This window comes from Somniosus microcephalus, chromosome 5 (genome assembly GCF_052327205.1).
Source record: "Somniosus microcephalus isolate GS21.2 chromosome 5, FLI_Smic_1.0, whole genome shotgun sequence".
Classification (NCBI taxonomy): Eukaryota; Metazoa; Chordata; class Chondrichthyes; order Squaliformes; family Somniosidae; genus Somniosus; species Somniosus microcephalus.
The window spans coordinates 281850691-281870093 of NC_140991.1; the positions used below are offsets into that span (position 1 = coordinate 281850691).

The 19403-nt window shown below is 45.9% G+C and overlaps 1 protein-coding gene across 4 annotated transcripts in view; it reads left to right on the forward strand.

The window, feature by feature from the left end:
• LOC147117766 (collagen alpha-6(VI) chain-like) overlaps positions 1–19403 on the forward strand; it is a 235349-nt gene that overhangs the window by 45227 nt on the left and 170719 nt on the right. For all 4 annotated transcript variants that reach the window (XM_085989028.1, XM_085989027.1, XM_085989025.1 and 1 more), the window contains 3 exons: positions 1833–2405; positions 5504–5859; positions 15455–15533. In XM_085989028.1, coding sequence (XP_085845154.1) covers positions 1833–2405; positions 5504–5859; positions 15455–15533 — 1008 coding nt within the window. The remainder of the gene's footprint in view (positions 1–1832; positions 2406–5503; positions 5860–15454; positions 15534–19403) is intronic.

Sequence of the window (19403 nt, forward strand, 5' to 3'; positions counted from 1 at the left end):
GGGGAGACCAAACGCAGATTGGGTGACCGCTTTGTGGAACACCTCCGTTCAGTCCATAAGGGTGACCCCGAGCTTCCAGTCACCTGTCATTTTAAATCACCGTCCCATTTCCACTCAGACCTCACCATCCTCAGGCTCTTGCATTGTTCCATGGAAGCTCAGCGTAAGCTCGAGGATCAGCACCTCATCTTCCGATTAAGCACTTTACAGCCCTTTGGACTCAATATCGAGTTCAACAATTTCAGATCATAACCTCGGCCCCTATTACATTTTTATATATTTTTTATCCATACCTTTGGTTTGTGCCTTTTCCCTTTTTTTTTCTCTCCCACATGGCAGCTGTCTCTCATTCTGCCAGCGCATTTCATACTTCATCTAGTGCCATCTTTTGTCTCTTTACTTGTCCTATTACTATCTCATCTTGTCTTGAATACCTCTTAATGTCTCTTCACTTCCCTTTTGTTCTTTCATCCCCTCCCCCATTTCCCAGCCCCCAAACTGGCCTTTTAATCTGTTTCATTTCCTGCCTTTTTTCTCAGTTCTGATAAAGGGTCATTGAACTGAAACGTTAACTCTGTTTCTCTCTCTGTACTGGCCGTGCTAGACATGCTCCTATCTAGTTATCTAGCAAGTTAAACACTCTATTCAAAATAATTCTTCGTGAAGCCGTTTGCTGTTTGAAGCCTTTACTTGAACAAATTTTTGAAACTGTAAACAAAGATAAAGTATGTTTTGTACATAAACTGAGTACTATACATTCGATATTACATAAGATATAAACATATTTACAACAGTAGAATAGACTAATTGTATAACTAACTAACATTTGGACTAACTTCTATAACTATCAAATATTAACCTTTTATAAACATAGTGTTATCAAAATACTACTCTGACAATGTTGCTATTATGCTAAGAAACAAAGATACTCACAGATATTGCGCTTGGCCTAACATATGAAATCAGATTACATTGGATTGTGAAACCCTTATGGAATCCTCCATTACTGCCAGGTTCTTCCTGGAATTCTACTTCCTGTGTTACACAGGAAGAAAGGTACGAAGGTCAAATGACCTCTCACAGGAAGAAAGGAACAAAGGTCAAATGACCTCACACAGGAAGAAAGGAACAAAGGTCAAATGACCTCACACAGGAAGAAAGGAACAAAGGTCAAATGACCTCTGCTTCATACAAACACACTGCTAACACAATAACCACCACCAGAGGGTGCTACTGCATGTAAAAATGTCCAGAATGTCACATAATGTCCAGAACACGGATGTTGCCTGGCCTGCTGAGTTTTTTCAGCGTTTTCTGTTGTTATTTCGGATTTCCAGCATCCGCAGTATTTTACTATCGCAATACAATTCCTTTTATAAGTTGCAACAGGGCAACATTCTTATGTATGAAAAGATTTTAAATTGAATATACGGAACATGTAGAGATGTTGTCCAGGAAGTGAAAATCAGCATATTGTCAATGTCTTCATTTTCTTTTTGTCTTCCTAAATCTTTTTCACTCCTTAATTGAGGTGACCTTTGTATATCATCCAGCACATTCTTACCTCTTTACAACTTAAAAAAAAAAATAATATATACTAACTGTTTCTTTGTGATAGGAATCAGCAAACATGTTCTACCCTGGCTTTGTTTTGTTCAATCCTTTCTTATCTCCCAGTTTCCAGTTTTGATGAAAGGCCTACACCTAAAACATTAATCTGCATTTTTTCTCTACAGACTTTAATGGTCTTGCTGTATATTTGCGGATTTTAATTTTGGTCACATCATCTTGCCTTGCTCTAACTGCTCTATGATTCTATTTATTTTGTGCAGGATGTGAAGTTGAAAAAGCAGACATCGTTTTCCTTATGGATGGATCAGAAATAATAAAAAACAGTGACTTCCTGGAGTTGAAGAGTTTCTTGAAAGAGCTTGTCACCTTGTTTGATGTTGGTCCAAGTCAGTTCCAGTTCGCTGTAGCCCAGTATGGCACAGAGCAAAGACCTGAAATCTACTTGAACGAGTCTGATTCGCACAATACGCTAAGAGACAGAATTGATAAAATAACCCAGCTGCACGGAGAAACCTTCACTGGAGCAGCACTAAGATTCGTGAGCAGCTTCTTTCATCCATCTGTGGGAAGTCGAAAAAAAGAAAAGGTGCCCCAGTACCTTCTAGTGATTACAGCTGGACAATCTAGTGATAGTGTGGTTGCAGCAGCTGCTGAATTGAGGAAACAGCACATCCAAATATTTGCGCTGGGTATTCAACAAGCAAACACTAATGAGCTTCTGCAAATCACTGGAGCAGCAGACAGAAATTTTTTTATTAAAGATTTTAAAGATATAAGTAAAATTAAAAGAAGAATCGTTCATAAAATTTGTATTCCTCCTCTTCCTCCAAGGGGTAAGTGAGGTTTTATCAATGATGCAGCATTCTAAAAGATTGTGCTTGGCTCTCTGTAACATAACCCCAGTCTCTGACAACTGTTGAAGTAAATCATGAATCTAGCCATATATTGGCCTAGATGCAGGAAACTCTTTTTTTATCCGGCACTGACGGGACCGGCGTGGTGCCGGTTTATCAAAAAGTCTGGATTACAGAGAGGTACAGTTAAAAGGTACGAGAGCTCCGTACACAGCAACAAATCCAGGCTTCCCTGTTGCTTAGCAACAGGTGCAAGAAGCCCGGCCACAGACCAAGCGTCCCTGTTGCTTAGCAACAAGTGCAGGAACCCTGATTACACAGCCACAGATTCAGGAACGGCCACTAATATGAAGTAAAACTTACCTGAACCTACTCCTGAATTTTGCCGGTTAACAGAGATTTCCAGTTACTTAGGTGCCGGTAAATCGAGAGTTTCCTGTACTTTTTGTCTCCAGTTGTTTTTTTTGGCAGATTGGGGCAGAAGGAGCCTCTTATGCACCTCCCCCCACCTCCCAGCCCATTTCCCGGGGACTGACTCTGTCAGTGGTGAATGTCTTGTCCATATGTGGGTGAATGACTGTTAGCGACATGCAAAAGAGGTACAGGAAACTTTCTGGTATCCGGCACAGACGGGACCGACGTGGTGCCAGTTCATCAACAATTCCGGATAACCGAACGCTATAGTAAAAGATACGGAGCTCTGAGCTCCGTATAAAGCAACAAACCCTGTACCTTCAAAACAGTCGGCACAAGTTGCAAGCGTCTGTGTAGCTTAGCAACAGCTTCAGCTACACCCTTGCACAGCAACAAATGGAGTAAATAAAGTAATAAAAGTAATAAAAGTTATCTGAACCGACTCCTGAATTTTGCCGGTGGATAGAGCGTTCCGGTTATTTAGGGGCCAGTTAATCGAAAGTTTCCTGTAAATATGTCCATTAACATATATCCAAGCATTTGAGACCCAGTGCACTCCAATAACTCACTGAATCCTGTTAATTTTTAATGGTTACCTGTAATAATTTAATGGTTACCTGTAATAATTTAATATGGGAACTAACTTTAATTATTTCTGATCCAGTAGAGAGGTTTCAAAGACCAGGAAGCAAAACAAGTTCTATTTTTTTTTAATAGAATTTTTCACTAATTAACATTTTGAAACCAGTTCTGTGCATTAGAAATAGCAGCATGCTTCCAAAGGCTCAGTTCAAATCTGTATTGCCTAATGCAGTACTGTGCCACACCAATTAAAACTCCCTGATTCCATCTCTGGTGTGTGTTGAGATAGCTGGCCTCATCTGTGGCAGTGATAAAGACACTACAATTAGTGTTAGCATCCCTGGCCGAGGAACGGGAAAATAAATCAGGGTTTCATGCTTTTCATTGCTATCTTGTTGGAAAGTGCATGTGTTGACATTGGGTGAGGATAGGATAGGGCTTGGCTGTGATTCCCTTCAGAATGAAAGAACTGCCTTAGATTGCCACTTAGGTCTGAGGTAGGGATTTTTGCTGATGATTGCAGTGTTCAGTTCTGTTAGATCCGTGATTCTGAGAGTATGATGTTTTTCAATAACCACACGGATGCTGTAACTTAACAATAAACAGGTATTTACTGGAGGAGGGTAGTCTCAAGACTGGGGGTACAGAGGCATGCGCAAGGCTTATATACAGGTGTGGTCACTGCCGGTACTACAGTATACAGGAGCTGTAAAAGTAGTTCTGTCTTAAAGGTACATACACTACAAGTGCCATTCACAATTCCTCAGATAATGAAGCAGTCCATGCCTGCATGCAGCAAGACCTAGACAACATCTAGGCTTGGACCGATAAGTGACAAGTAACATTCGCGCCACACAAGTGCCAGACAATGACCATCTCCAACAAGAGTCTAACCACCTCCCCTTAACATTCAATGGCACTACCATTGCTGAATTTTTAAAAAATTCATTCACGGGATGTGGGTGTTGCTGGTAAGGCCAGCATTTATTGTCCATCCCTAATTGCCCAGAGAAGGTGGTGATGAGCCGCCGCCTTAAACCGCTGCAGTCCGTGCATTGTGTCGTAGCGGTTTGGTACAACTGAGTGGCTTGCTGGGCTATTTCAGAGGGCAGTTAAGAGCCAACCACATTGCTGTGGGTCTGGAGTCACATATCGGCCAGACCGGGTAAGGACGGCAGTTTTCCTTCCCTAAAGGACATTAATTAGTGAACTAGATGGGTTTTTACAACAATCCGGTAGTTTCATGGTCACCATTACTGATACTAGCTTTTTATTCCAGATTTATTTAGTTAACTGAATTAAAAATACCCAGCTGCCGTGGTGGGATTTGAACTCATGTCTCTGAATCATTAGTCTAGGCCTCTGGATTACAATAACATAACTACTATGTTACCGTATACTCCACCATCAATATCCTGGGGGTCACCATTGACCAGAAACTTAACTAGACCAGCCACATAAAGACTGTGGCTACAAGAGCAGGTCAGAAGCTGGGTATTCTGCGGCGAGTGACTCACCTCCTGACTCCCCATTTCCACCACCTACAAGGCACAAGTTAGGAGTGTGATGGAATACTCCCCAGTGGCCTGGATGAATGCAGCTCTAACAATCAAGAAACTCAATGCCGTCTAAGACAAAGCTTGATTGGCACCCCATCCACCACCTTAAACATTCACTCACTCCACCGCGGCGCAATGTGACTGCAGTGTTTACCATCTGCAAGATGCACTGCAGCAACTCACCAAGGATCTTCGACAGCGCCTCCCAAACCCGTGACCCTTACCATGTAGAAGGATAAAGGCAGCAGGCACCACCTCTAAGTTCCCCTCCAAGTCACACACCATCCTGACTTAGATATATATTGCTGTTCCTTCATACTACTTTATACTACTTTAGGGAGAGTCCATGAGAATGTAGTTTTCAACTGGTTTGTTGGAAAGCACAAATATTGTGCACTAGATAGGATTCTCCCATTTCTTCTTTTCTTTTCAAAAAAACTATTTGAAAAGAAAGTTATTTACTTTGAAATTTACTGTACGAAATGTATAAAAAAATCTGACTTTGGATTGTTTACATTATAGAGGATCCAGCGTGTAAGATAGACATTGCTGTGGGGTTTGATTTCGCAAGAAGGATTGGATCACAGAACATATTTACTAGCCAGCAAAAATTGCAAGCAAAGCTTGGTCAAATATTACAGGAAATCGCGTCCATACATAACATCAGCTGTGCATCTGCTTCTCAGCTAAATATAGGAGTGGGCTTTCATGTACAAAACAACACTGGCTATTCTATCTTTGAAACCGAATTTGAAGAATACAACCCAGCAATTTTAGATAAGCTGCTAACAACTCAAACAGATGCCAGAATTGATCTGAATGAAGAATATTTGAAATCATTTCTTGGCCAATTCAGTGCATCAACTGCAACTGCAAAGGTAAGGATCTTTTTAACCACATATGCAAAACTTTTTAAAACCTGTTTATCCTAAGTGTTTCAAAAATATTAATTGTTTTTAAAAGGCACGGATGAACCACTTTTGGCTGTTTGAACACACTAATGGTTTGGGCTGTTGTGTATTTTGAATGTTGTATTTGAATTGTCCCACATAGCTTACCGTAGTTGTGATGTGCAATGCACTATGGGAAATAGAGTGCATTGAGTTGAGAAGATTCTGGAAAGTGATGGCTGTGAACTGAACTCTGTCTCCTGCGTACTCTTTTAATTGTTATACAAGCAAGGTTATTAAACTCTTGGGCCTAGAAATTGGGTTGGGGCGCAAAAGTTGCCTGAGCGCAGTATTTAGCGCAGCGATCGGAGTAATACCGATCGCCAGAAATTCAGTTTCAGTGCCCCTCGAGGGACACGGGGTGAGGCTCGAGGCGCTCCGCGTCCCTCTTAGGGCGCTGAAACTGATTATCGCAGCGCAACGTGCCGCAGCGCCACACGCTGTGACACGGCACACTGCGGTACTGCAGGCCTTCCTCCCACTGTTAAGGGGGAGGTGCCTGCAACAGCGCGATCCCCGCTCGCGAGTGCCGGCAAATGAGCCCGGCACCAAGGAGAAGTGCCGGGCTCTCGGGAAACAGCCGGCAATGCCGCGGTGGGGTGGTTAGGAGGCCGGGGACGGAGGTGCTGGCAGGCGGCCGCCGAAAAAGCGGCCGCCCCGCACTTCCACCTTAACTTGCGCCGCTGCTGGCACAGTAAGGCCCCGTGAACCGGGCGCGGGTAGCGAACGGTGCTACTGCGGCGTTCGCTACCAAATATCGCGAACGGGGCACAAATGGGGTGCTGCGCACACCGATGACATCATCGGTGATGGCGCAGCGCAACAGGCTAACGCCACCATTAGCGCCCCTCCTGAATATCGTGGGAGGCGCATTCAGTGGCGCTACAGCCACTGCCTGCCTCTTTAGGCGCTAACAGGTGGCGCTACTCACCCAATTTCTCCCCCTTGAGGTTTAACATGGGCTTTCATGTATTGGCTGTGGTCTGGGAATTTTGTACTGATTGTAGCAATAAAGTTACTTTTAGATAGCTTCCCTGATTAACTCAGTTTTCAAATGCATTGTATGTTGCTCAGTTGTTCAGACCAGGGGGTGCCAAGGTTCGATGTAATGTCAGTGTTGACTTAACTGATCTCAGCTGGGAGATGGTGGGGCACTGTAATTAGCCTGAGCACTCATGGCCTAAGGTTACCACTGCTCAATGTTATTCATTGATTCCTGCAGGAAAGTCCACATATCGTGGGTGACAAATGAGAGCAGGATTAAATTTGGCTGTGATGCCAGCCATAGTTTTAAAGCTTGCCAAAACTCGTAGGCCAGAATTTTGCCGGTGCTCAGGGGGCGGGACCTCCAGCAAAATCGCAAAGATTGACAGCGGGCAGGAAACCCGCTGTCAACCCGCCTCCAATCAATCTTCCCAAGTGTCGGGTCCCCGATTTGCGCATGGACCCGATACGTAGTGGCGGGAAGAGGATTATAGCCACTTAACTGCCTGTTAAAGGTTGACCTGCTCCCAAGCCGCATCGAATGAGAAAATCGCGGCCGTACTCTCTTCTAGCCATCGGTGCCCAGATTATGGGTCATAGATGTCTTGCAAATCCTGGCTATTTGGTCCATGAATCCATGTGAATTATTTGTGAGATAACTTCTCTCACCTCCTGGAACATATGCTTTCTTGCGCTTGCTCTTTGTGTTTTTCCCTTTATCATAGAATGGTTACAGCACGGAAAGATTGTCAACATTGTCTATATTTATAGCCGCAGTGGCCATTAGGGGTTTGGGGAGAATGTAAAGAGAAAGCGAAAGCAAAAGAATAGAGAGGGAGATTGCAGAATCACAATTTTAACCCTGAGACACGATGCTTTGGGGAAAAGGAGGATAGAAAGAACAGGAACATAATCAATTCAGAGCAAATTAAAGATTTTATTTTGCAGGGATGAAGTGAAAAAGAAGAAAACTAAAATCTGAGCTTGAGTTTGTTAGAGTGCAGCAGCTTTTCTACTTTTTATGATCAACCCTGAAATGTCAATGATTTGCTGTTTTAGTGTGAAATAAATCATTACTTTGGTCACTTCTTGTTCTGAGCAAGTGAAGTCACTTAACAGCTGAGAGCTCAGAACTGTTCTTTTTGAACCAAGATCTGCTAGATATGTTGTCTCAAAAGGTTGGTGGGGAAATCTCTAGAACCCTAGGACTAACTGGGTGACTGCTCCCGTACTACTACTTCCTTGTATAGTACAAAAAACAAATCTCCACCATCTCATCCCCTCCCCCCACGCATCCTGGGGATGCAAAAGCTCCAAAACTGAAGTAAACTCTGAATGTTCGAGCATATACATGAGCATTCGTGCACACACAATTTGTGGACTTGTACCATGTCAGGAAATACCATTCCCAAATGATAGGATATGTAACATTGGGTTCATGGTATGCAACTAAGTAGGTCATCAATGCAGAACAGTTTGATCAGCACCCCTGATTTAGGCTCACACAGGAAGGATAGTCACTTGGCCAAGGTGCCATGAAACCATATCCCAACCTGAGTGAGCATCTTTTGGGAGGAAATTTGGGGTAAATAATGACAAAAAAAAACACTTTTAGTACTTTCTAATTACAAAGTCATATGGCATGAAGCAAGAATTCTCTGCATACCTAACATTCATCTTGTTTATTTAGGCACTTGATATGCAGCATGCACACTCAAAAGGATCATGAGGCCAAGCTTACTAACATTAAAGATACCAGTGTTGTCAAGTCGGATGGTATGCACCCACTCAAGGAAACTAGGGAAGAGATAGCAAAGGCACTAGTTTATTTTTATATAGTTATTCAGATTGGAGGAAGTTAGAAAGCGGTGTTCCACAAGGATCAGTGCCTGGACCACTATTATTCATAATTTACATTAATGAGTTGAACTTAGGAACAAGTAACTCAATATCAAAATACACATATATGTATGATCCTTAGAAGAGGGGATTGTGCCAGAGGACTGGCAGACAGCTAATGTTGTTCCTATATACAAAAATGGAGATAGTACAAAACCAGGGAATTATAGACCAGTCAGCTTAACATCAGTGGTAGGAAAGATACTGGAATCTATACGAAAATAAATGATAGAAAAGCATCTAGAGATAGAAAATATAACAAAAAATAGTCAGCATGAATTACAAAAGCCTAGCCATGCTTAACTAACCTGACAGAATTCTTTGAAGAGGTAACGGAAAGAGTAGACAAGGGAAATATAGTAGATGTCACATACTTGAATTTTCAAAAGGCCTTCGATAAGGTAGCACACAGTAGGCTCTTGATAAAGGATAGGGCATGTGGAGTCAAGAGAAGTAGCTGAATGGATAGCAAATTGGCTAAAAAATCAAAAGCAGAGAGTAGGGAATAAAGGGTAGTTATTCAGGATGGAGGAAGTTAGAAAGCAGTGTTCCACAAGGATCAGTGCTGGGACCACTGTTACTCATAATTTACATGAATGATTTGGACTTAAGAACATGTAACTCAAATTTGCAAATGATATCAAACTGGGGGGATATAGCTAACATTGAAGAAGAATGCAACATAATACAAGAAGTCATTAGAAAACTTGCAGTCTGAGAAGTTAAGTGACAAATGAATTTTAACATAGATAAATGTGAGGTAGAAAAACTTTGGTAGAAAAACTAGAAACATCACCTACGCCTTAGAAAATAAGAAACTGAATGAGGTAGAAGAGCAAAGAGATCTAGGTATACAGGTGAACAAATCAAGATAAGTAGCATCGCAGGTCAGCAAAGCAATTAAAAATGCTAACAAAGCACTGGGATTTATTTCTAGGGGTATAGAATTCAAAAGTAGTGAAGTTATGTTAAACTTGTACAGCATCCTGGTCAGGCTGCAGTTAGAGGACTGTGCACAGTTCTGGTCTCCATACTATAAAAGGGACATAGAAGCGCTGGAGAAAGTGCAAAAAAAAGATGGCACCAGAACTGAGAGATTACAGCTATTGGGAAAGATTGAACAGGTTGGGCTCTTTTGTTTCAAAAAGAGATTAGAGGTGACATGATAGAGGTCTTTAAAATTATAAATGGGTTGGACAAGTGAGATGTGGAGAGAATGTTTCCACTTGCAGGAGAATCCAAAAATAGAGACCATGGGGGAAAAATTTGGTTGCTTAGCGCCTCCCGTTTGAGCTGCTCGCGAAATTGACCAGAGTTTTTGTGGCGGCGCTAAACTCTACCGCCCCGATCTCCTGCGCCCGCAGATCGTCACGTCAGTCGAGCGTGCAACGCCCCAGTGGCACCCCAGACTGGATATTGAGTGGCGTCCCTTTCCTTTCCGCCTGCCGCAGTCAACGACAGGGAGACTGGACCAGCCGGTAAAGGGCTGGGGGAGCGCTATTTAAAGGTGCCCTCTCCCTGCCTTTTTTTGTGGGAGACATTTTTGCACCACTCATTCTGACAGAGAGGGAGAGAGAGAGAATTCTGCAGAGAGTCAACGCTGTGTGAAGTAGTTTTGGCTACTGAGCAACACTTTTCAGGTTCTTTTGGGGGCTGCACTGATTCGGGGCGTTGTCCTGCGCCTGCAGAATCGGAGGCATCAGAGACGCAGACAGAGAGTGGCAATCATGGCCAGAGGGCGGAGGGCCAAAAGGCCTGTGCACAGGAGACCTTACCTCCCAGGGTATTCCAGGAACAATTCTCCTACATTCATTTGTCTGAGCAGTGTTTGCGTAGGCTGCGCTTCAGCAAGGAGGTGGTCACTGAGCTCTGCCATCTGCTGCAGCCAGATCTGCAGCCTCAACTGAGGACCAGGACGCGTCTGTCGGTGGCAGTGAAGGTCACATCGCCAATATCTCCCAGTTTGTGGTCCATTGCTGTATCCGGGAGGTCACAAATGCCCTCTATAAAAGGAAACGGCAGTACATCTCTTTTCCGATGACCCGGGCCAAACAGCATGAACGCGCATTGGGCTTTGCGAGGATAGCGGGCTTCCCCATGGTGCAGGGCGCCATTGACTGCATGCATGTGGCATTGCGGGCACTGCATGAGAATGCAGAGGTTTTCCGAAACCGCAAGGGCTGCCACTTCTTAAATGTCCAGTTGGTCTGTGACCAGACAGCTGATACTCGCTGTCAATGCCCGCTGTCCTGGCAGCAGCCACGATGCTTTCATCCTGCACCAGACTGGTGTGCCAGAGCTTTTCCAGGCAGCGCATCAGCCAATTGGTTGGCTCCTCGGGGACAAGGGATATCCAGTGTGCACCTGGCTGATGACACCACTCCGTAACCCCAACACCCCTGCTGAGCTGCGGTACAATGAGAGCCATCTCGCCATCAGGAACATCATTGAGCAGACGATCGGCGTCCTCAAGCAACGGTTCCGCTGTCTGGACCACTCAGGAGGAGCCCTGCAGTACTCGCCTGAGCGAGTCTCCCTCTTCATAGTTGTGTGCTGCATTCTTCATAACCTTACAATCCTCAGGACCCAGCCAATGCCACCAGGCCTTGGTGCACCACCGGAGGAGGAGGAGGACGAGGAGGAAGAGGAGGAGGATGATCAGCAGCAGCACCAAGGCGGGAGGGAGGCCCACAATGTTGAGACTGCAAGGGCCGTCCGTCAAAGACTGATAACAAGCTGCTTCTAGGCCCCTACTGAGGAAATGGCTTCTGGTATGGAGAACAACATGATGGAAAGCAACCCGCAGCCCCTATAGCCGGCCAAGGCAGCAATGATTCCAAAGGCCAAACATGTACATTTTGAATACAACAACATTTTTATTTTACAAACTCAGTGGGGGAGAAATTCAGTGGGCTGCGCCACCAGTTAGCGCCTAAAGAGGGCACTCAGTGGCTTTAGCATCACTGGCCACGCCTCCCGCAATATTTAGCTGGGGCGCTAATGGCGGCGTTAGCCTGTTGAGCTGCGCCGCCACCGATGACGTCATCGGTGTGCGCAGTGCCCCGCTACCACCCCGATTGCAATACTTGGCAGCGACCGCCTCTATAGCGTCGCTCGCTAATTGCGCCCGGTTCACGGGGCCTACCTGTGGCGGCAGTGGCGCAAATTAAGGTGGAGGTGCGGGGCGGCCATTTTTTTCGGGGCCGCCTGCCAGCACCTCCGTCCCCGGCCTCCTGTTCTCCCCCCGCGGCATTGCCGGCTGTTTTCCGAGAGCCCGGCACTTCTCCTCGGTGCCGGGCTCTTTTGCTGGCACTCGCGATCGCTCATTGTGCTGGTGCAGGCCCCGCCCCCTTAAGAATGGGAGGAAGGCCTGCAGTACCGCAGCGCGCCATGCCGCAGCGCCATGCTGCGATATTCAGTTTCAGCGCCCTAAGAGGGACGCGGAGCGCCTCGAGCCTCGCCCCATGTCCCTCTTGGGGCGCTCAAGCTGAATTTCCGGCGATCGCTGCTGCTCCGATCGCAGCGCAAAATCTGCCGCCCAGGCGAGCTTAGCGCCCCGTTTGCGGCTCCACCCAATTTCTCCCCCTGTGTGTCATTTATTCATGACAAACTAATAGAAACAAACACAAAAAATCAATAATTAACATAACTGGTTCTCACAACCTGGAGATAATGGCCAAAACACTTAACAAAAGCTATCAGACGAACCTCGGCCTTTCATTAAAACATTCCCAACATTTCATCAGACCTCCTACTTTTTGCCCTGCGAGGGTGATCTCCTTCCCTTGCTTACTTGCCCCCTTCCCACCCCACTGCTCCTCCGTAATGGGGCCCCAGTGGCTGCAGCAAGGCTGGTGGAAGGCTGCTCAATGTCAGATCCTGAGACTGCAGATGCCCTTGAAGGACGGCCTCGACCAGCTCTGGGCCTGGAGGGCCCAGCTGCAGACTGCATCAACTCTGCATGGGCGGCAGCATTCTGGGCTACAGACGGTGGCAAGTGCAATGGGGAAGTGACAGTGGTGACAGCAGGAATGCTGTCATCCTGAGAGAGGACAGCACCTCCAAGCTCGACCGACACATTGCCACTCCCACGGGGCAGTACCTCAGCATCCGGAGCAATCTGCTGGATCACAGATTGCTGGCCTGCGGGACAATGTGTCCGAACCAGCGACGATGGCAGCAGTCAGTGCTTGCCTGGCCTCAATCTGAGACTGCATGAGAGCAATCTGAGATGGGATCATGGCAGCCAATGACTGAATTGCAGCACTAAGCAATTGCGTGGCGTCCATCTGCACTGCAGCGGAGTGCTCCACACTCCTTGCCAGTGCATCAATGCTTTCGGGCACCCTTCCCACTGCACCCATGAGCTGAGTGTGCATGTCCACTGCCTGGGTGTTCATTTCAGTGATGAGCTGCTCCTCCTTTGCGTCCAGTGCAGCAGGACTTGCTGGCCTACCCTCCCTCCAGGGAGAATACCCCCAAGCTTCCCTACCCCCATTGAGTTGCTGCAGCCCGCTGGGTCCTGGAGCTTCACCCTCATCAGCCCCTTACTCCCTGCTCCCCTCCAGGGAAGACGTGGTCCCAGTGTGGGCATGGGATTCCTCGGAAGAAGGTGGTGCTGAGGCTCTGGCTTCCTCTTCCTCCTCGCCTGCGGCTTTCCTCCCACTGGCAGCTTGAGGGCCCGTCTCCTCAGCTGGTGAATCACCATCTGAAAGCAGGGAGGTACAAGAGTGGCTTTAGCGTGAGGATGGGGGGCAGTAAGGGAGGAAGGAGTGGAGCGATTTGGTAAGTTGGATTGAAAGTGTAAAAGGCTGGTGTTGTGAGGGACAAGTGGAATGAGAGAGGAGAAAAAGGTGATGACCTTACCATTGCTGTCCCGATCAGGGTCGGCCTCCCCAGGGGCGACGGGACCGATCACCTGGCTTGCCACAACCCTGTGGACGCATGCCTCAAGATCGCTGAAGGGTTGCAGCGGATGCGGCCCTCCACCCGTCCGTTGCTGCTGTCTCCTGTTATGAGATAGCTTGGCCTGCAAGAAAAAGGACAGCGTCTGAGTAAATATGCAGCCATGATGTGCCTCCCATAATTGAATCACCCTTAATGTATTGAGCCATGGTCTTGCCTGATGTGCCTCCCATAGTTGAATAGCCCTTAATGTATGCAGCCATGTGCTTGCCTGATGTGCCTCCCATAGTTGAATAGCCCTTAATGTATGCAAGGTGTGGAATGTGCATGTGTGTTTTATGAGATGACCATAGGTCTTGGATGAGTACAATAGCAAAATACTGCAGATGCTGGAAATCTGAAATAACAACAGAAAATGCTGGAAATACTCAGCAGGCCAGGCAGCATCCATGGAAAGAGAAACAGAGTTAATGTTTCAGGTCTGAGACCCTTCATCAGAACTGGAAAAAGCTGGAGATGTAACAGATATTAAGCAGGTGCAGAGACAGGGGAGTGGGGGTTTAGGAGAGGAGGAAGGAATTGAAAGAACATACTGTACTTTTGTAAGAGGCAGGAAAGATAAAATGTTGCAAATGGGATGAGTGTTGGGCATTGGGGTTTTAAGAACCCCTGGCCATAGAGTGAGGTTGAGATGGAGGGATGGAGAGGTATTGAAAAGTAGCTACTCACCCTGACGATTCCTGTGAGGTCATTGAACTATTTGCGACATTGAATATGGGTCCTGGGCACCATGCTCCTGAGCCACCTCACTCCACACTCTTCTGTAGTCGCACGGCAATGGCCTCTTGTCACTCTCAGGGTAGAGTATAGATCTTCTGTGCTCCACCGCGCCAACCAGAGCCTCCAAGCCCAGTCGCTGAAGCGCTGAGCTTGTTCCCTGACGCTCTCCATAGTCCTTGGCTGGAAAATTTAGGCACAGGTCTGTCCACGATGACATTCAAGCCTGCAATGAGCAGGGTGTGGCTGGAAAGCAAGATCGACCCTCCCCTTTAAGAACTGGCTGGCGCCAGTGTGTCTGTGTTCCATTGCTAACTGACATCACCTGAGCTTCGCCCGCGCTCTGAGTTAGCGACTCGCCCCTCGGCCTTTGCGCCTTAAGACAGGTGTGTAGCGCCTGATTTAGCGCTCCAATCACCTCCAGGGGCGATAAAAACCAAGTTTGCAGTCAGAGGCGATAATTAGCGCCAGGCGCTAAACTTTGCGCCCGGCCAATAATTGCGCCCCAAATGGGGCGATACCGAAATTTCTCCCCCCATATATACAATGCAACTAATAAATCCAATGGGGAAATAAGGAGAAATTTATTTTATCAGAGAGTGGTTAGAATGTGGAACTTGCTACCACAGGAAGTGGTTGAGGCAAATCGCTTAGATGCTTTCAAAGGAAACAAGACAAGTACATGAGAGAAAAAGGAATATAAAGATATACCGAAAGGCTAAGGTGAGGTAGATAGAATAGGAGGAGACTCGTGTGGAGTATAAACACCAGCACAGACTAGTTGGCCAAATGGCCTGTTTCTGTGCTGTATATTCTATGTAAGTACCTCCAGTTACTTTAATACTATTACAGATAATGGAGTTGAAAACTAACTTTTTCTCAGTTTCTTTGAAAGTCTGGCAATTTTAAATGTAAATTAGCAACAATGACTATCTCTTTAATTACAATCTCTTTATAGGTGATACTCTTATTCACAGACGGATTGGATAACACTGTAAAGAGACTTCAACAAAAATCAGAAGAAATCAACGATAATGGTATGTGCATTTTCATTTAGATCTAGACCTCTCGTTGGTATTGTTAGACCTATTGAGAGGAACCTATGAAGGCTGAATTTTTAATTACATTGGTATTTTTTGGAACACACACATAATTCCAAAAATGGTTAGGCTCAGAGTTTTGCTTGCCCAGAATGCAGATGGGAGGATTGGGTGCATAGGTCAGCACGACCAATTTGCAGTTCCTGTGACTTTTTCGCAGTTGATTTTAATTGCTAAAAAATTGGGAGTGGTGTGCATCTGTCTCAATGATTTCCCCACCCATTCTCTAATCTGCATTCCTAGTAAGTGAGATCCAGTGCCAGGAATGTAGTCTCACAGTTTCAAGGCCAGAGTCTGAGGTGCAATGGATTAATCTGTAGTCTGGAGAACTGAACTGCTTCTTGTCAAAAACTTTAAGGGAAAAATTTGTGTAAGTACAAAACAGTAAAATTATCAACAGGAGAAACTTCAGTGCTCTGGAAGAAATGTTGATATTACATTCATAGGTCACCTAACAACATACTTTTGAATCTAGCCTAGAAATTCCTCTGGAGTGTAAGAGTAGATTTTGGACTGGATGGAACTGCCTGCTTCACCTTGCCTGCACCCCGACCCTGGTATTTAAATATTTTGGGCAGGCACCGGTGGAATATTTATGGCACCAACGGGTGCCCGCCTCACATCAGCAGAGGAATTCTACTGTGGCATCTTGCTGCAGCATAGGTGGACTATGGCATTTTGCCGCAGCGTAGGTGGGCCACGGTCCCGGACTAACAGTCAAGAAAATCTTTAAGTATGCTGGTTTCCCTATTGCGATTGATTGTTCTATGATTGGTTGAGAGCAATTGCTTTCGGGAAAAAGACCTTTTAAAATTTAAAGCCCCCCCCCCCCCCGTGGCCCATAGGAACGCTGGAGGCTAAGAAAACACAGGCGACCCTTGTGCCTACTATTATTAGGGTTCAAATGACAGAAATATATCACCTGACCTATTTTCTTCATTTGCGTGTCATTATAATATCCTGCCCAATTTATGCCAGTTTCTCTCACAGGAATTTCAGCTCTCCTAATGTTTATTTTATTGTTGTACCATACAAATGCGTGATGTATATATATGACAGTTGGAAAATTATGGGATATGAGAAAGTAATTGAATGTGTAATGTTTGAAACTCTCTAACCCCACAATCCTGTGAATTATATTTACCACAATCCTTGGAGTTTTCTCTGTTCAACTGTTCCTGACTTATCTTGGCTGTACAAGATCATCGCTTTTATTGTTTCATGTTATTATTGTCAGTCCATCCCCCCACCCCGGATTTAAATTTTCATTCCTGAAAAATATAATTAAAATAATAGATGTCATTTGATTTGGTGGTTTAAACTCATATTAAATTATTTTTTGACATTTACTTTTATTAAAAGATTTTTTTTCCACTCTTTAAGTTTCTTAACCCCATACCATGCTGTAACCACCACTAGGAGGTAAATGCGAGTACCCAGGGTTACTTGCCCGACATGTTCCTTCCCTCCTGCTGGGTAAGTGCCTGGATTCAGCTCAACTTCCACAGATAACTAGGCCAAGATTAAGAACTTTCCATGTGGGGAAGTGTGTGCAGAAATCCTATATCTTTCATACTACAGTGCATTATGCTATTAATGTACTGAGCTACAGTGTACCTATCCCAGACTGATTTAACATTTTTCTCAAACATCCAAAATGAATTGTGTGTAGCATTGCTTTGAAAGAACATTTGCAATGCTATTAATAATTCACTGCAGTGTGATTCATGGAGTAGGATAAACACCAAATAGGAATTCAGATAACAGTTTACGTCACACAAGCATCTGGCACAGTCAGAATCAAGTTGAATCCCCCACCTGGATCTGTCTTTCTCCATCTAACAACCATAAATCTGTCCTGTCAAACATGGGAGCTGTGTGATAAAGCAGCACATGTGCAGAAAACCTGAGACCCTGTGGCTCATGGAGTGACCTTGGAGCAGTACAGGTGTTTTAAACTTGTGCTGATTTTTGTTGGTAAATGTAAAGAACTGGACAGTAGGTCTAAAACAGTATCTTAGAATCATACAGCATAAAAGGGGGCCATTTGGCCCATTGTGTCAGTGCTGGCTCTTTGTAAGAGCTATCAAATTAGTCCCACTCTCCTGCTCTTCTCCCATAACCATGCAAATCTTTCCTTTTCAAGTATATATCCAATTCCTTTTTGAAAGTTACTATTGAATCTGCTTCCACCATCCTTGCAAGCAGTGCATTCCAGATCATAGCAACTTGTTGCGTAAAAAAAATTCTCATCTCCCCTAGTTTTTTTACCAATTATCTTAAATCTGTGTCCTCTGGTTACTGACGCTCCTGCCAGTGGAAACAGTTTCTCTTTATTTACTCTATCAAAACTCCTCATCATTTTGAACACCACTATTAACTCTCCCCACAACCTTCTCTGCTCTAAGGAGAACAATCCCAGGTTCTCTAGTCTCTCCACATAACTGAAGTCCCTCATCCCTGGCACCATTCTAGAAAATCTCCTCTGCACCTTCTCCAAGGCCTTGACATATTTAAGTGTGGTGTCCAGAATTGGACACAGTACTCCGAGGCCTATCCAGTGATTTATAAAAGTTTACCATAACCTCCTTGCTTTTGTATAGGCCCCGATTTTTGGGCAGCTGTCGGGCGGCTTTTCATGCGGCCGTGGTCCGAAAATCGCGGAAAAAGCGGGTCGGGACCCCCCCCGCCTGATTCCCTGCCCCGTCCGACTTTCGGACTGCCGTTTTCACGCGCCCCGTTTCAGTCCCGCCCGCCGCTGGCGGGACTGCTCGTCGGAGCACTAATCACCAATGATCACCTTGTTAAGGACGATTTTCCCGTGCCGTTGCAACTTTGGGGCTTTCCCCACCTGAAAGCCGCCTGCGGGGAACCCCGCCGATGAGAGCTGGCGTGAAAACAGCTGGCTTGCTTGCTTGCAGCAGCAGGTCGCTGAGGGCTGAAGAGATTTAAAGAGGCAGCATTTGCAGGCTGCAGGACCTTGTTGATCAAGGCTTGGGGGAACTATTTGAAGCCTTAGGAGCAGCTGCAGAAAGTTGGAGCCTCACACACTTCTTCAGTGTGAGCTCCTGGGAAGCCCCTCTCACCACCCTAACTCAGGACCTCCTCAACCGAGGCATCTGCTAGAAGCATGGGAGGCCTTTGGCACCTTCCCTTCCTGGCATTAGAGGATCTCCAACAGCAGAGGTGACAGCAGCAGAACCAGGAACAGCAGGATGATTACCAGGAGCACCAGGCTGCTGCTCACTCACCTGAAGCTGCACAAGCCAGAAGGGGCCAGCGTTTGAAAGTGGCTTGAGAGCACCTTGCTGCACTTTAGGGGGCCAGTGGGACCCATTTCTGCACTGGCAGTCCTACTCAGAAGGACTTCCATGAAGATCTGGTTTCTCTGTTCAACAGATGGCCAACGCTCCTCAAGAGATGTCATTCTTTTATGAGCACTTACCATGTTTTCCGTATGCTGGCGAGTTATCTCCTCCATGGAGGTTGCCAACCTTTCCATGGTGCTGCGTTCATGCACCAATGACTCCACAAAGGCTCTGCTCATGGTCGCTATGGACTCCTCCATTCGCTCCACACTCGCAGCGACCCTGGAGACAAAACCTGCCAGAGACTCCTGCATCTGTGCATGGAGATCCATCACCTCTTCTCTTGTGGATGGACCCAGAGGCAGAGGGTCGTCATGCAGCACAGCTGAGCTGAGCTGGCAGAGTCCTGCGCCCTCCGACGAGGACTCTCCACTGCTGCCCCTGTCTCCAGAATCTGCTGAGGCTCACTTGTGAGATGTGAAACACCAGGTGACAACAC